The sequence below is a fragment of the Eleginops maclovinus genome, chromosome 1, assembly GCF_036324505.1.
Source record: "Eleginops maclovinus isolate JMC-PN-2008 ecotype Puerto Natales chromosome 1, JC_Emac_rtc_rv5, whole genome shotgun sequence".
In the NCBI taxonomy this organism is placed as follows: Eukaryota; Metazoa; Chordata; class Actinopteri; order Perciformes; family Eleginopidae; genus Eleginops; species Eleginops maclovinus.
In genome coordinates, this window is record NC_086349.1 from 9,440,755 (window position 1) to 9,459,174 (window position 18,420).

Below are 18,420 nucleotides of genomic sequence, written 5' to 3' on the forward strand. Positions count from 1 at the left end.
TAAATTCCAACAAACATTTATTTGTGAATTCTATGACAAACAGGAGGCAGTTATAATATTTTGTTTTACAAGCTACATTGATTGGAAAAAACAAAAATCCCCAACCTTTTTTAAAAATCTACTTGGATCAAATGTTTTCATTCTATTCATTTAATCTTTTCCAACTTTATTAGTTTTTTATGATCTTCAAAACGCACCTATGTACAGAAGAAATGCTCAAGTGTGGTCTATAAATGGAGAGCTACATACTTCCACAGCGACCTGGTTCAGATCAGCTGTTGACATTCAGCTTTTCTCAAAGAAACAAAAGGATAGAGTACAAAACCTAAAATTTCTTTTAACATTGCAATACAAGGGGGAATATGTCCTTACTGTGTACTCGTTTTATTTGTCTTTCATTGCATTGTCTTTTATTCAAGAAACAAGCGTTATTTAAAAAAAAAAGAGAGCAGGTTATATAATGCAAATATACAGGCAGTCTCTAGATAATTGTTTAGCTAACATTATGAACAGATAAAAATCCATTTACATATTTCCAAGATGTAGTAATCATATGAATGGTATGGACACATGTTAAAAAAGGCTGAAAGGTTCATGTTGCTTTTTTAAACAGGCTTACAGGATAATAATGACACTCATGGTTTGTGCCAAGCAACCTGTAAGAACTGATCCGTCATTGGCTGGTGATGCTGTGTGAACGGTATAACTGTCTTTCATTGGCTGCCATGTTTAGTACTTATAACCTGAGGGGGAAGAGCAAATGTAACACCTGGCAGGCAGGTGAAAAGGCTGGAGAGGCAGAAACAGAACTGACCAATGACATCAGAGTCAGAGAAAGATTTGAGTCTTAAGCTGACTGCGCCACCTCATCTTTATAGTAATTGCAGGTAAATACATCTGTATTGTAGTAAACACCAGTTGGAGCTCTGAGGTGCATTTCCAGCTATGATATGTCACATCTGATGTTTTATAGGAGGAGGTTTATTAACATAGACTAATCCATATCTGTTTATATAAGTTAAAAACATTAGGCATTGTTCCATGGTGTTTTGCGCCTAATATGACATGAACCCAGTATCAAAACAACAGTGGCAGTTTCACCACAACCTGAACATGTGCTGGAACAGTCTAGTGTATCAAGAGTCTAAAACACAGGGCTTTGCTCCAGTCAGCAATATCAGCAGAAAAACAAACACTGGAGGTTGGCTAAAACATTTGACCAAAGCATAACCTCTGTCCACATTTCAACAATTTAGAGGCCTGGTTACACAAAAATGAAGCAAAGCTAATTATAAAAGGTATAGCCTTCTGTTCTCCTCAATCTGAGATCCCTTATTGGCTTGCAACACGTATTGTCCGTCAAAATGTATTTAGATGAGCAACCATTGAAGATTAATGTAAACATATAGCAGTAAATACCTACTGCAAAACAATAATAATGACGATCTTAACTCCAGTTGTAATTAATCATCATGCAGTTTGTACTGAGTTGTCGGAAAAGATTTGCAGAAAAATAAGAGTTTTAATTAACCAAGACATCTTTGCAGAGAAAAGGCACAAAGTGACCTTATCAATAACATTGAGGATAAATTATGACAGTAATGAGGTCCCAGGACTGAAACCAAATATGTTTAAAAGGTTGATGCACAACATTAGTCTCTCCCATGTTGTTGAGTTGGCCACATCAGGAACTGAAAAGATCTACACTAAAATCACTGATTAAATATTTATACTGAAATTATAAATGATCAATATGACACGTTTTTTTTGGTAAATGCTGCCACAATTTCTCTAATAACTTTCATTGGTGTATTTTCTAAAATATAAATTTTCCAGGTTTGTCCTTTTTTTGTAGGTATATTTCCCATTAAGTCCCATTGATTGTTTTGATCAGCAATTGATAAACGGTTAAGACTCAGTCCAGACTCAGCATTGTTTCCAAAAAGAAGGAATGGTGCAAAGCCTAATATTAGGGTGTGATACAAGTTCGTTCTGTGGTTAACATCCGTGGAAGAGACTGTGGGACGACTGAGCCAGTATTGGACTGCAGTGGCACTCTCTACTGTGTGTCAACTTCACAAGCTTTTGGGGGGGTTTTGCTTTACTGTATTCTGAGATTTTTGGCAAAGATCTGGCAGCCCAGTATTGGGTTATTTGTGATTTCTCTCTTACAATGACAGTAAATAACTTTTTCTGAAAGTAAACATGGATAACAGTTTAAGTATAGCATGTTGTGTAGCTTGTCAGCTAAATGCTGTCTTGACATTACTTTGTGGAAATAGCTTTGGCATTAGTGTCTAATTCTTGCAAACATTTGAAATGTATCATTGCATCATTACAACTGATGTAAATGGTTTGTTTTTAGGTTTGATTCAGTGTGCCAGACCTCATCGACTGTGTTAGCATACATAGCTGTGGGTAGCAAATGCAAACAGCTAACTTTGTTAGTGCCAAACAGGGAGAAAATGTAGCCAAATAGTTAAATATATCATTGGTGAAAACATAGCCAACATATTGAGGGGCAGCAAAGTGGATTATGTTTTAAGATGGTACATTGAGCAGAAAAAAATGTTGGCAAGCCACTGTAGCTGATTTGCAAAGTGAACATGTTAGCTTGTTAGCGAGCTAAGTTTTAGCGTATCAATTATTTTCTCTTCCATGATCACACCAGATGTGGTTATTCATTTGAAAAATATTATTGTGAAATGGAGAACGGAATGAATGTGTACTCCACCCTCTAAACTTTGTTCTTTTGGGTCACATGAAAGTCTTAAATGAGGTTATATGATTTTATGAGATTTCTTGGCTAAAACAACCTGTATAATTTTGGTACAAAATCAGACAGTCTATTCCTGTGGCAAGAAGCTTTTGAAGCAGTGACTGGTTTCAGACGGTTGTTTTTCTACCATTAGTAAGGGCCAGAGTGGAGACAGACAGTAGCATTTAGGCTGTGGGTTTTCCTCACTGTGTTATTTGCACCGTTACTGTAATACCTCATTTTAAACTGCTGATTCATTGAATGGTGTGCAGAAAAGGAGAAATGCTGGACTTTAGCTCATACACAGACAGTGGAAGGACATATTCAAATAAATCACAGCAGACTATACAAAAAGTAGCACCATGATAACTAAATAGAAAGAATAGAAAGATTAGCATAATAAATCAGCAAAAGTATCCATATAAAATAAACACAAAAAAAATATTATTTAATTTGCAGAAGTGAATAACTCATGGTATAAAAAAAAGTCCATACATGTTTACTTTATCCTCCTTACCTGTAAACCATTTTGTCCTTGCACTGTGGTACAGTACTTCATTGTAGCTTTAATACAGCATGATCGCAATTATGTGATTAAAAACAATTTTATCCATAAAAAAAAAACCTGCTTGGTTTGTTTTATGTCTTTACATGGAGTCCAGATTTGTGTGATAGGTAATCTGACAGGCACTTCTGTTTATGGACTAGAAATATAACTACTTGGATAACAAAGAGATAAGAGAATAAAATATGATTGTTTTCAGTTAACTGTATTTCTAGGGTTTAAGTCACCAAAATACCTTTTGTGTCTGTTGTCATGGTATTTATTTTTCAGCCTTTTATTTCTCTCCCATATTTTCTTTGGAGAGTGCAGAGAGCCTACTTAAAGATATATTATTGGATTCGACTGCCATGTAGGTAAAGGGTATACATTTACAATTTGAAAATACCAAATAAATAAATTAAGTAAAGTAAAAACTTTCAGTGACTACTACTGTGGCTGCAGATGGACAGTCACAGCTCTTAGCTTGTCGTTAACCAAGAATACATTATGATGCTACATTTTCACTGCAAATAGATTTCGTACAGTAGGTCCGCCGTCTGTCTAGTACTACAACACAAGGACAATAATGTGTGAGAGAAGATTGAAGAGAACGTTTTAACTATCTCCTTAGTAGACCTAGAAATGCACTTTACCAGATTGCTGGAAATGTAATCATTAAATGCACATAAAAAGAAAAACACACATCTGAGAAAGACAATGATAAAAGGAATGCATTGACTGAATTCTCCTTGGACACTGTTTAGAATGAATAAACATTCGTTTCTAAATGATGGTAGATTAGAAATTTGAATTTTGACACACTTTATATCTGATCCCATGTAGCACAGATTGTAGGAATGCACACATAAAGTTGATGGCTATCAAGTATATTAAGTGGCTATTATTATTGTTATTAAAACCTTCTGAAAGCCATGTGTGATATGAACATTCAGTGTTCTTTTTCTGTACTATTTCTACAGAAATGGAATACATTTCATTTTTTGGTTTGGACTTATGTAGCATAACCCAAAGTAATAGTTGAGGCACTCTGAAAAACTGGTACTTTATGTTGAAACAAAGTGATATCAGTGCATCTCTATCCAATGCCAAGCAAAATCTTGATTGACTAAATCACAGATTGGGTTTATGGTTAAACTTGCAGTTGATCAGAAAGTGTAACCAATTGTAATGTGCTGTAGGACAGCATTTGTCAGATCAATGGTTTCAAGAGGAATCTCAATATCCTAAAAAAATATCAAACCAACGGCAGTTTCTGCCTGGTGTAAGAGGTTAATTCCAAAATCATGTTCTCAATCAAAGTCTGGAGTGTAACACGTTTGAAAGAATTATTCTTACATGTAAAAGATTTAGGCCATGGCTAGAATGCCACACAACATCCCCGTATTTCTGGCCAAAGCTATTCTGGGAACACGTTGGAAAGTTAAAACTAAACCAGCCTGAGAAGCTTTGCTTTTTGTGAAGGTCTGTTACCAAACAACAATCTTAGGAAGTCGTCTCAAATCAGCCTTTATAGAGCTCATAAATCCAAACATCGATCAATAAAGTCCAAGTCTGGTCATGCTGGGATCTGCATTAAAATAGAAGTACAGTTCGTCCATTTGCAGACAACTGTGATAAGAGAACACTTGACCACTATACAACTGGAGCAGATGTCTTCAAGAGGTGGCGTTTTCAGATACATTGGAGTCACTTGCTGGAATGTTATTGTGTTAATCAATCAAAAAGTCTTAATTGATTCTCCTGGCAAAGCATAAATGCCAAAGTTCAGAGAGATATCATTGGAGATTTCCACCAAATAACTGATGGTTTCCAACACTTTTTCTTGCTTATCTATAAATCCCTCATGGCTGCTTGTTTATCAATATGGTGGCAAGATGATGTCATCAAAGTGAATTTTCCAGTCCAAAACTGACCATTACCTGTCATTCTGTAAATTGGGGGTGGTGGGGGGTTAGTAAATCCATTCCGGACATCATCATTTTACCTGTTAGACTCTTTTAAGTTTGTAGAGTTGCTCTTGTTGAGTTAAATGTGTCAGACTATAAATGTGTGTGTTTATGTTTTATGCCCTGCTGGTAGTTTTGTGATGGTTGGACCAGTTGCTGGGTCGGAGTTTCAGTCCTCCCTGTCCTTGGCATCAGAATGGTACAGTCCAAGACAAGTGAAATACTTGCCTGGGTCATGTGTTAGTGGATGTTGTGTGGAGGTGGCAGTGGCTTTGTGGGGCAGTCTGTGCTAGTAGTGTGTGTAATGTTTGGCAGTGCACCTTTGTGGCAGGTTGGAGGTGTGTATGTACGTGCTATTGTGATAAAAAGTGGGATTTTATGGCAGTGGAGTACAGTGTTTGTGAAGAATCAGGATGGTTGTGCGTGTGTGTCGCGTGTCTTTAGATGTGGCAGTAGAAGTGATGTCACTCGTTGCAGGTGTCACTCTTCTCCTCTGGTGAGGCAGGAGACTCTTGTGGGCGGTGCTTGCACTGGCCGAGTGAATGGCGTGTTGTTGCTCTCGATGGTCGGGAGGGGCAGGAAGATTGGGCAGCACAGTCACAAGGTGCATCCTGTGAAATGGAAAGGTTTGATTGAGCTTTCAAAAAGGAAGAATAAAAGACCATAGCACTAGGACTTATGATGATAGTGTACTGTATATAATTGTTGGGAGTAATGATGATGTTAACAGTAGGCTTAAAAATGCTTATTCTCAAGTTTTAAGAGTCAAGATATTCATCATAGCGTACAAAAGTTAATAGAACCTATTGCCATGTCAATGGAATCCGAAACTGTGTAGCATGATTTTGAAATTTTTGTTTTTGTTTACTGGAACAGTATTAAGAAAACATACAAATGATTAACACCTAGATCAGTTTTTTGCAAATAAAGACCTGTGATGTTAAGTAAATGGTATTCAATGTTGATGGACTGAAACAAGCAAAACCACAGGTATGGTCCTTTTAAGTTTAAATCATAAGCACATTTCAAACGGCCTCACCTCGGTTGCAGATCCCGCAGCCCCCGTGTTGCTCATCATTTCCTTTCCTCCTCCCATGATATTGATCATCTCCTCTCCGGCTGTCTGTCTCATAAACCTCTTATTGACGATCCGGGTCACATTGTCGTTGCTTCCGTTCAGCGCAGCAATTCCTCCAACCCCGGCCAACACACACTCTGGTTTAGGTTCATCAATGCCACCAAAACTGCCCAAGACACTCGGACCTCCGAGACTGCCATTGGAGTCTCTTAGCGGTCTCTCCACAGGCAAGGCGACTCCTCCCTGGCCACGGCTGCTGCAGACGTTCCTGAAGAACTCCTGGACCAGGCCTCCGTACCGCTGAGGGCCTGGGGTCAGATACAGCGACTGACACAGCAGTGGGTTTCCCCGCTGCAGGAGGCTGCCGTGCTGGACTGGCTCCTATTCGCAATAATGGTCAAGTCAGATATTATTATTATTTTCATAAATTATGATTAACAAGACATATTTAATTCTAGAGGCAAGCTTGTGGTGTCAACAGAATTAAATACAGGATAGAGATTTTAGCAAGGGTGGGAATTTTAACTAATCTTAGAAGCAGTATTCTGACAAAATCCTAATCACATGCAACACATTCTCATATTTTGCTATCAGACTCCACTGCACAGTGCACCTGGCAGGGTTTTGTCTAAACCGGTTAACAGGGGCGCTGCGCCCTCTTGCTGTCGCTGTGCACCCTCATACCGATATGCTGATTTTGATGCCAGAAAACAATATTTCAGTTTGTCAAAAACTGTATAATTACTCCAAAATATGAAAACCGTGTCAAATAGAGTGTAGGGCGGCAGAGACAGCTTTGTTTTTACAGAGTTCCGAATAAATAGGGGATGGATGTCTGGTGGGTCTGCTGGTGCACAAGTGGCAGGCAGCAGGCTCACACTTAAACTGTGATTTCTGAATTAGATTGTTTCTTTTACTGTCCTTCTTTCTGTAGAGGACGTAAAGAAACCGTAACTCAGGATTTATTTGTTGTTTGAGGTGCAATATATGACTCAGCAGCTTGCAGACATAAATAAACTATTTTAGTAGTGTTGTTCTTGTCCTGATTTAATATTTTCATTCAATTCATTGATTGTTTTGTTTCCCTTTTTTTGTTCCAGACCTGACAGAAATAACACTGAATGAATTTTATTTTGTGGGTAAGATAAAAGATCAAACCCCAGTTAGTAAAGTATGCATCCATGGTTTTATTTGTCTCCCCTGTGCTTTGCATTAGATATTTCCACTTTAATTACCTCCGTCGCCCCTCCAGAGCGACTCTGTGCTTCCAGTATGCTCCACTACACTGAAGAGGCTGGAGAGGCCGTCATTGAGGCCGTTCAGGACGGGGCTGTCCCGGGTGGTGGTGGAGCGAGCCCAGGCAGAGCCTCCGCCTCCACTCATGGATCTTTGCTGGAGGCTCCACAGGCTGCGGTCCCTGGAGGAGGTACTCCCATCTAATCTGGAAGTGGAGCCTAAAAACACAGAAGATGGAAGTCTCTATCTCTCAAACAAAAGTATTAACATGGAAGATCTATGAAGCATATCAATGGTGATTCAGTACTTGTGATTAAATGCTCTCTGACTCTAAAGATTTTCAAACCAAAGTGTAATTACCAGAAGATACTCTGCGTTGTAGTTTCGGGGATCCATACTTTGGTGAACAGCATGGCCTATCAATACGGCTGTGAACTTTGTCCAGGGAGGTGGATATCTGCCGGGTTCTGGCGGATGCTAGCGAGCTGGTTGTCGGCGAGGGGCGAGGTGACCAGGATTTGGAGTGTAAACCCGTCCCCCTGCTGCTGGGAAGAATGTCGGTTTGAAGCCCGACGCTTGCGTACTGTGCGGCAGTCTGCGTGGCACGGGTGGACATGCCCGTCGACTAAGGGAGAAATTAAAAACGGGAGAGAATGTTGAGCATTGATTTCTCCTTAAACATACACTGGGCAATTTCATGTGTTAGTAAACTGCAACATCTCCTTCTTAATAGATTAATTATTTAGTGAAATCTGACAGTGTTGTTGCATATTTTAAAGACATTTCCACTAAATCACTAAACTGAATACTAATGGTTCTAAATAACATATTGCACTAAAATAACTGCAATTAAAAAAAAATAGTCTTACTGTGGTCATTGTTTATACATGACATCATTCCAAATGAGTATTTTAAAAGTCTGTTCTAATGGACAAAAAAACTCAATTACCTACAATATACCTTTATCAACCTTTAAAACAGCTATGTTTTAACCAGACTTTTGTTTACTATAAATAGGGAAACTACCTGGCTTCCGGGTTCCTTGGTGGATTTCCTCTCCAGAGAGGAAGAGCGAATAGCCTGGCGGACACAGTTGGTCATCTCCTTCATGTCATCACTCAAGTTTGCTGAAATCTCCCCGATCTCCAGACCATGGAAAGCTGTCGAGGGTGTCATCCCATCAACTGAACTACTGTTGTTGGGGATCGAACCGACGATTGAGCCACTTCTGCTCTCCAGCAGCTCCCTGTGCTGCTTGGACAGCGAGCTCAGCCACTGCTCGTAGGAGGACGAGAAGGAGGATGAAGGTTGTTGCTGCTGAATCTGAATGGTTTCCACCGCAGCCATGTCAGCGTCTGGGCCCGCCAGTCCCAGGTCAGAGCTCCCGTTCTGGGCCTGCTGTGGCTCTTTGGCCTCCTGGCTCCTCCTGTGGTGCTCCATGTGTCGTACAGCAGGAGGGCTGTAGTAGATCCGGATGCTGGTGCGGTCCGGAGCAGTGTAGCTCCTCTGGACAGACTCCAGATCCAGCTCTGATCCCACCAAGCTGCTGCAGGAGCCACTGGGGCCATCCCAGGTCTTACAGCTGTCCCCAACCTCCGGGGTCTGAGAGCAGGGACAAAAAGGAATTAGTATAAATGATGATCATTCCTAATATGCAGTATTTTTAAGGGATGGGGACGAAATTGCAACTATTTTAGTTAGGTTCCTTTGCATTAATAATTAATGTCTCAATGTTATATATGCGTATATGGTTTACAAATGAATTACACAATACTTCATCAACCTTTGTTTTAAAAGTGTTGTTTAATATACAGTATAAAAGTAAAGAAAATCAAACAAAAACTGGACATTTTAAACTGTAAAATGAAATGAAAATTGAATCATTCACCTCATTGGTCAGGTAGGTCCAATTCTTACTGGTCAGGTCACCAAGCGGTGGGACTACAAACTTGATCCTCTGCTCCTGATTGGCTGATTCGTTGACTTCTGCACCATCCAGCTCTGATGTGGATTTGGCTCTTTTGATTGTAATGAGTAAGAAGGAGTTTATAAAAAAGGAGAAGCTATGTCACATACAGAATAACAATTAATCACTATAACAAATATATTTTAGACATTTTCTGATTTCTTCCACATGCTAGGGATTCTAAGTAATGTAATGTCATGTTTGTAATTGTTACCTTGGTGATCCTGTTCCATTAGTGACTCCTGTGTCCGCAGAGGACTCGCCGCCTAATGACTTTGACTGAGAAGACAAAAGAAAAACACCCTGGCAGTCAGTAAAAAGGAAACCACAGGAATACTTAAAGTAGCTTATTAGCAAAGTAAAATTCCTGCATCATTTGTACGAATTGTTCTTGTAGCCTTTTGTCTTCCTACACTTCCACTGTGGACACATGCCTTTCGTTGCCCTTCACTTCCTATAAAGTTGTGTTGGCAGGAGGAAGTGGAGAATGCCTAGTATAATCTGTGGCAGTCAGATAGCATGCAAACACACACATACACAGAGAGAGTGATGCTGAGTCGGTGCCTTTCACACTTGAGGTGATCTCTTTGAAACCATTTTCCCCCCAGAGGAAAAAAACTGTGTGAGGGTGGAGGGGGGAAAAGGACATCTGCAGATAATGGGCTTAGTTGTGCACGTACACTTTCACCTGCAATCCTCATCCAAAGCTAACTTTACTGTAGTTCAGTGATTCTCTTACCCAAGGGGTTACTTCTGCATTTGCAAAGGGGCACATGGGAAGAATATGGAATAGCTCAAGTCATTTTAAACTAATATACGCACATATTAAGTGAGCTGCAACCCTTGAAGACAATGACATAGTCAACAAGCGAGCCGAGCTGTTGGTTAATAGAGGTTGTTTACAATAGGAAGTTAAGAGTAATGGATACATGTTGAAACTGATTTTGAAACATGGATAAACAACTGAAATCTAAAACAGCTTAAAGTTATGAATAAATGGTTAAAATGTTTAGTTGAAAGTATTATTTAAAAGGTGAAAAATCATGGATAAATTGTTGAATTTATTCTTATTAAAATGAACAATAATTAGTGCCAATGGTGAGCTTACATTTCCAATACAAATGCAAACTAAACCATACCGATCTAATAACCAACACTTTATTTGCATAACATATTTGAATAATATCCTCTCATAAATAATAAATGATGTTCAATAATATTCATTTAGACAAAAGTTATTTGGTTAAGCGTTATATGCTTGATGTAGAAGTAGAAAACGTTTTGTGTCTTTGTGTCATTATTTCTTCTTTATCACGTAAAGTTTATCAGGATGTGTAAGGGTTACAATTCTGTGACCAATGTTCCAGTTCTTGCGAAGGGGGGGATTAATCAAAAGAGGGGTATTAGAGCAGCTTCCTGTAATATGATGTTTTCTAACAGAATGCGAAAACCAGGAAACCATTTTTTAATTGTCTGTTGAATATGCACTCCTTGATATAGAAAAGAAATATGGATTTACAAGTAGTAAGTAAGTAAGTAAGTAAGTAAGTAAGTAAGTAAGTAAGTAAGTAAGTAAGTAAGTAAGTAAGTAAGTAAGTAAGTAAGTAAGTAAGTAAGTAAGTAAGTAAGTAAGTAAGTAAGTAAGTAAGTAAGTAAGTAAGTAATTAAGTAATTAAGTAAGTAAGTAAGTAAGTAAGTAAGTAAGTAAGTAATTAAGTAATTAAGTAAGTAAGTAAGTAAGTAAGTAAGTAAGTAAGTAATTAAGTAAGTAAGTAAGTAAGTAAGTAAGTAAGTAAGTAAGTAAGTAAGTAACCACCATCTGGTATTGTCTCAATAGCAATACTTCATGTCTAACTAACCTATGAACATGTATTCAGCTACTTACACTAACAGCCCTGATGAGGGCACTATAACAACATGTCAGATGTACTGTATGACAAACAAAAAGTGTAGATAGTATATCAGATTTGTCGGTGACAGAGCGTGACCCAGACACACTCAGAGAGACTGAGGCTGAGAGTGAATTAAACCATGACAAGAGCCATCCTCCTCCTGCCAAGTTTCCAGTGCAGGACACAAATGGAACGAGTAAGACGGTATTACACTCAACACACAGGAGGAAGGAAAAGGGGGGTGAAAAAAGGGAGGACAAAGACGTACAGACCGAAAACCTCATAGGAAGCAGACAGGGGAGGAATGACGGAGGAGCTCTGACCTACTAACTGTGTATTTGAATTTCTGTGTGTATTTATGGATGAACCCACTAACTTATGACCACTAACACTGATGTAACCCTCTTCTTCCCTACCAGACATGCAGCAGCTTGGCAGTGACTGCGCTGTGCGCTTGTAATCAGCAGATCGGACTGACCATGTTTTCCTGGTGACCTCAACTTAATAATAAACATGCTCACATTATGGTTTTAACAGCTGTGGTGACTGTTGACGTCAGCAAAGTATCCTGAGAGGAAAACGCCACCCTAAGACAGCATTTACATGCATTTTTGTTCTTTATCCTACATTATTACTACCATAGTTGTGATACAGCCACACACATTTTTACAAAGAAGTGAAGTATGTGTTACTCCCTCAGAATCAGAGACATTTTTATTCAACTGATATTGTCATTTGCAAAACTGTTTCTAGCATTCTTCTACAGTAGCACATTTAAAGAGTTTTGAAAAAGGGATGTGATGCTTTTTTGGCAACAGCAAAACATGACTGGTGAGAGGGTGAAATATGTGAAGCTTGGTCCGAAGGCCAAAAAAAATACACACGGTTAATTAAACTAGGATTTTTACAATTCTTGAGACTTCCCTTCATCATTTTATCATGATGTTTTATTGTCTGCCATGCTGGGTTTTCCAGCTGCTGGAGGAATTGTGGCTACCAGGAAGCAAACCATTACCATGAGCTCTGGGACTGCCCAAAAGTAAATAGTTTATGGTGTAAGATTTATTTTAATTGGGACGATCTCTTCTTCGGGCTTCTACACTCAACATCCACGAATATTAAAACAAATGACTTATTTTGAGATTTTAAGTGTAGCTGCAAGGAAAGCAATCACAAAGAAATGGCTCAAACCAACAGCCCAGCTACAGAGGATCGGTATGACATAATTTATGAAATCTTTGTAATGGAAAGAACAACCTTCTCTATGAGGCTCCGGGAACGGAAAGGAGGAAAGATGGGAGAAATGGAAAGCATTTATTACCCCGAAATGTGCTTCTATTGTTTAAATGTTTGAATATTTTAATAATTTACCTATACTGTCAATGTTTCATATTGAAAAGAAAACACCCTATGTTCTTGAGTGTGTGTACTGTTGTTTTGTTAAGAAAAAGAAAGAAGATGGACCACCGTAAAAGTATGTTACTAAATATGTATATATGCACACTGACGTTAAAATGTAATCAAACATTTTTTTAAATTTATCCTTTCTGATTCCTACTGCCATTTAGCAGCTCACAAACACAATGTACCTTAATATAAAAAATAAAAAGTGTTGCATATTGCGTACAATTTCTTTCGAAAGCAGAGGTTGTGTATCCAGGGTCTAGATTACGTTGGTTTGCAATGACCAAAAATTGAGACAGAAAAGAGGCGTTAGAGCTCACTGGCCATATTACGTAACTGTTACTGAAATAGAGGTCATGCATGCAATGGGAGTATGACCAAGTCCGTTAAAAATTTGCGATATGATTTGACTCAGTTCTGACTCTGGTGGTGTAAGATTTGTGGCAATGTTACCGGGGGGGAGGCAAATACGAAAAAATAAATAAGATGCTGTTTTGTCATTTTTGGTTTTGTGTAATATTAATACAATTCAAGAGAAATCTGTTAAACATTTAGATGACTTTGGATGTGGAAAGAAACACACAACTCATGTCCTTCTTATCTCAGACACACACCCCATCCTTTCAGATTTCGTCATCAAAAGATGTGGCTTATCTCTTCTTCATCTTTGACATTTCTCTCTCACACTCACACAAAAAAACACACAGCCTGTCATACCTTCCCCTGTTGTGCCGTGGCCTCTAGCAGTCTCTGATCCCACTGAGCTCGCTCCTGGCTCAGCCTCTCCAGCAGCTCCAGCTTCTCTCTGCCCCAGTTCCTCTCCCCGAGCTGAAGCTGTAGGTCCGCAGGATGGTCACAGCAGAGACAAGCATTAGAGGAGAAAAACAACATAGATGTGGAGCGCAAACCACCAGAATACGAATTTAAACAGTACAATGATCTCAAGTTAGTAAACTGAACAAGAGCATTTCAAATTATTTTAGCTTGAAGTTTAACAAAAAAGGATTATAAATTGGTGGGAAATTCTCCATCTATCTATTTTTAGCACTTTGAGCCCTTGTGTTTGTATGGTTTAAGAACAAACACAGTTTGCTCTTTAAATGTTTAGAAAATATCTATCATAGATTTCACCTGTTGCCTCCCAACCCTACACACACTAACCTGTTTGGTTAGGTCCATCACAGCTGCATAGGAGTCAGCCAGGAGGTGCTGGTGTTCTTCACGCTCCCTCTTCAGCGCCACCTTCAGGTCTGGAGGATCTGGTGCATCTGTGGCAGACAGAGCTTTGCCTGCTTTGGTCTCCAGCTAAAGAGGAAAGATTTACAGAATAAGGTAAATATTAAAATTATATTCAGTTACACTTTTAGTATGTGCAGTCTGTAAATTTAATCTTTAGTTTTTAAACAAATTACAACTATTTTTAACTATAAGTTTAATGAATCTGAGTTGAAGTTCTGTTTTGGAAATAAAAGTAGAAATTATTTATTATCAATACACTAATAAAATATTTGCATTCAAGCTCTTTTGAAAAAGAGTAAAATAGAGGACCTTTAAATCTAAAAAGTGTAGTTTCAAATAAACTGTTCTCTTGATAAAAACGTGTTAGAGGCTTCATAGTGATATCACTTTGGCTGAAGCTTAAATAATATAGTACTTTTACTATTTGTACAATTATACAGTCAAAAGTAACTGCAATTCAATAAAGAATTCATTGTCAGTTACAGGTTAAATAAAATGACTTGTTTGAGTTGACTAAAATACTTATATAGCACAACATAAAAACATTTAATAAAGCAAAAGTTCCTCAAAATGTTGATTTAGCGATGCCCTAAATCAACATTTTGAGGAACTCCTTATTTTTCTCATCAAACAGCTTTTAGTTGAAACAATTTAGCACACAGAAACACACACTCACAGAAATAATTGGTATTTGTCACGGATATAACTATGACTCATTTGGCTACATGCGGATTTGAAACGAGAAACCAAACTTCTCTGTGTGTTTTATCCTTGTGTAAAGCCCATAATGTTGAGAATTATCTCTATTTATTCTCCTCTGTGCTATCTTTCCTTTTTCCCTGTACTTTTTACCCTTTTTGTATCTGTCTCACCCCTTTGTATGCTTCCTCACCCTCTATTTTGAGGTCTCTCCCCTCCCCTGTTGCTTACCATAAATCTGGCCCTTCTGTCGCAAAGCCTGTAGGTGGGACCGCTTAAAATTTTTATGAGCAGCTCTTTTTCCCCTTATTCCTCTGTCTGATCTTGATAGTTCACACAGCCCACACAACCAGGCCCATCAATTTTACAAACAGACACACTTACACACACACCCTGACCCATCAATCCTCCCTCTCAGTCTGGCTCTGTGAAGGTGGCGTCCATATGTAGTGATGGAACGCTATGATATGCTAATGGGACTGTCTGGCAGCCAATCACAGCGTGACAGACGCACACTTATCCAAACCCTTGTTTCCTATGGCAACAGAGTGTTCCTCGTTAGTGATGAACGTAACTTAACGAGCCCAATGTCTTAAAGAGGTTCACTGCTGAGGCGGTAAGAGGGAGGCTTTTATTGGTGGATGAGATGTCTGGTTCATGACTCGCCACGCAGTTATTAAGTTCAAACACCTTATTTATTCAAGTAAAGCCATGAATATAAAAGCATGGATTTATTGATGATGTTTTACTAGAATAAACCCAAAAGGGACTTCAGGGCATGGTTAGTAAAAAAAGACAAAGAGGCATTGACCAAAAAGAGACAACTAATGTGGCTCTTTTCTCTGTGGGAGATGTAAGTTAATATTACTACCATTAGATCTCTTGATTATTATACATATTCAAAAGTGCATAAAAACAAGTATTCTGCCATCATGTTTCAAGGGCTGTCACTATTTTGTAGGATATTATTTAGCCAATACTAAATAATGACAGAAGTCTGATTATCTGTTTACCTGCTTGAGATGCTTCGCTATGGGACCATAATACTATATAAGTATCGTATAACACAATATAAAATTGAAAGGTTGTTGTAGGAAAACAGTTTTTAATATAGATACTAAAAAGCAACGTAAGAACCAAATAGATATGTGCTAAAAATCGCTTTAAAACTGATTAAGATGACCTATTGGTATAGCTTATCTGCAGCATATGTATGTATGTGTGCATGTATACAGTAGATGTGTATGTTGCATGTATGTAGATGCATCTGTATTACATGCATATAGATTCATTTAATAATATTTCTGGTGATATCCATGTGTATGAGGCTCACTGGCAGTGAATTTAGGGGATTACTTTAGTCCTTGTTATTGTTTGTGTTTTTTGTTCTTAATTTTTCTCTAATCAGTACAAACCATTGTCATTGTCGAAAAGTAATAAAGAGATTGTTGATGAAAAAGTGATTTAGGGTTTTCCTCCCCACAATAAAGTTATTTTACTTTGTAAACAAAACAATCACTGTGTTTCATTGGTTTGAAATATAAAATAGTCACAAACTAAAGTCAGAGAGTTACTGCAGAGGCAAACAGTAGATGTTTATTGAAACAATAACACTGGTGAGTGTCAGTGATTAACTCCAGGGGGGCCCTTGGGCAAGGCACTGAACCCCCAACTGCATGTATCCTATACCTGTATTCCAATGCATGTGTGTATTTGTACTGTACAGTGTATTAAAATAACTATATAAACAAAGGGGAAAACTGAATCTCCTCTAGGGGATCAATACATCTTCGTCTTCATCCTGCAGCCCCTCACAGGGTATTTATGTACTGTATGTGCTATTTTGGTCGGTATATCACGTATATTGTATGCAGCAGACATTTAAAACAAGACGAAAACAAAGTTGATCTTATCTGTTTATGTTAGCAGTTCTCTATAATAATCAGCTGTTTCTTTGAAGCAGTAACCAAAACAGTCCTGAGGGACAAAATGTGTGCCAGGTTAAAAATACAAACAGCCTAGATATTACATAATGCATGTGGATGGTAAACATAACAAGGCTGACTGTGTGTTTCATGCTGTGTATTTACAACTAAAGCTTTGATTTCAGGTTTTAATCTCCAATGAAAAAGGAAGGTCATGAACCAGATTTATATCTGGAAAAATGTATGTTGGATAAATTATGAAACTGGTTTAACACAAATATGCTGTGTCATTGTCATGGCTTGCTGTTTTCAACAAAAGGAATATCAGTTGTTGGCTGTCATTTTATCTAGTTTATTAAAACCAGGCTAATTAACATTTTTTATTATGAATAATTGAATTGCTATATAGCACATCTGCTAAATATACTGTACATTTCGAGCAAGGTTTTCTGCTTTGTCTTGATCTTATTAATTGTACCCGTTATTATTAAATAATAATTGACACTTTGGCAAAATTGACGTAGTTACACTCATGTCAATAAAGTATATTATGTGACTTCATGTCATGTGTTTCTATTTTGAGACTCATAGTTTATCATTAACGTATGATCGGACATTGATTTATGTTTAATTGCACATTGACATCTTTGTTGTCTGGAAAGAAAATAACAAATCTTTTGTTCCCTGCCCCTTTATTATTATCCTCCCTCCCCAAGTGAAGTGATTCAACAGATGTGATGAGTGAGCGCTCTGAGCATCCAGCTGCTCATGACAGGTGTTCATAACATGACCAACACTCAGGATGGATGACTGATTAAGAAGGAAAAAAGGAGGCAGCGTTGTACGGCACGCTTTTCAGAGCTCTGGATATCGTTTTACTTCACTGACGGTGTTTGTTTATCAGGCTGAATGGCAAAGATAATTTCCCATCAGCCATCTGACAGGTAGGACAGTGTTTGAAATTGAGTTGCCTTGTTCGACAAAGCAACAGCTGGAGGAGCGCTGCACGCTCTCAGGACGCTTTGGCACTGCTGTGGTTCGGTGGGCTGGTGAACGTCTGCACGACACATACACACAAACACACACATGCACACCAGGGCACATTGATGGCATACTTTACAGTGTGCGTTGTTGGCAGCAAAAAGATTGCTTCCAGCTGTGGCATCTAGGCTGGGGCAACACACACATATACCAAACACACACACTCTGAGGGCAGAATGGCATTAAAGTATGGCACCCCTGTGTGTTTTTGCTTTTAATTGGACATTATGTGTGATAATGTTAGATTTAAACATACCAATTCATCGACATTCACCATGCTTGCTCAGCTTGACCCAAATTTTTTTTGGATTAAGTCCTTTGATGAAGCCCTAAAGGTTTATCTTTGAATTTAATGTCATAAAGATTGCCTGCCAAGAGTACATCTCAACCAATCAGAAGACAAATGATATCGCATCACAGTATGAGGGGAGACTCTCTGATCATGAGGATGATTAATGACTCCCTCAGTGTGCGTGTGTGTGTGTGTGTGTGTGTGCGTGCGTGCGTGCGTGCGTGCGTGCGTGCGTGCGTGCGTGCGTGTGTGTGTCTTTGTGTTTCAGTACTCGTGTGGACTAAAAGACACCCTTCATTTACTTACCAAAGTGGCATTTCAGTTTTTCATTTTCGATTAAAGTTTATGATTACAATGAGCATTAGACTGAAATTATAAG

At 38.4% G+C, this 18,420-nt stretch overlaps 1 protein-coding gene across 1 annotated transcript in view; it reads right to left on the bottom strand.

Moving 5' to 3' along the window:
* LOC134864870 (microtubule cross-linking factor 2-like) overlaps nucleotides 1-18,420 on the bottom strand; it is a 97,570-nt gene continuing 79,150 nt past the window's right edge. The window contains 10 exon segments of the mRNA XM_063884173.1: nucleotides 1-5,880; nucleotides 6,309-6,659; nucleotides 6,661-6,728; nucleotides 7,583-7,801; nucleotides 7,944-8,208; nucleotides 8,610-9,185; nucleotides 9,472-9,601; nucleotides 9,764-9,828; nucleotides 13,563-13,679; nucleotides 14,007-14,150. Of these exon segments, the coding sequence (XP_063740243.1) occupies nucleotides 5,734-5,880; nucleotides 6,309-6,659; nucleotides 6,661-6,728; nucleotides 7,583-7,801; nucleotides 7,944-8,208; nucleotides 8,610-9,185; nucleotides 9,472-9,601; nucleotides 9,764-9,828; nucleotides 13,563-13,679; nucleotides 14,007-14,150 (2,082 nt within the window). The 3' untranslated portion in view covers nucleotides 1-5,733.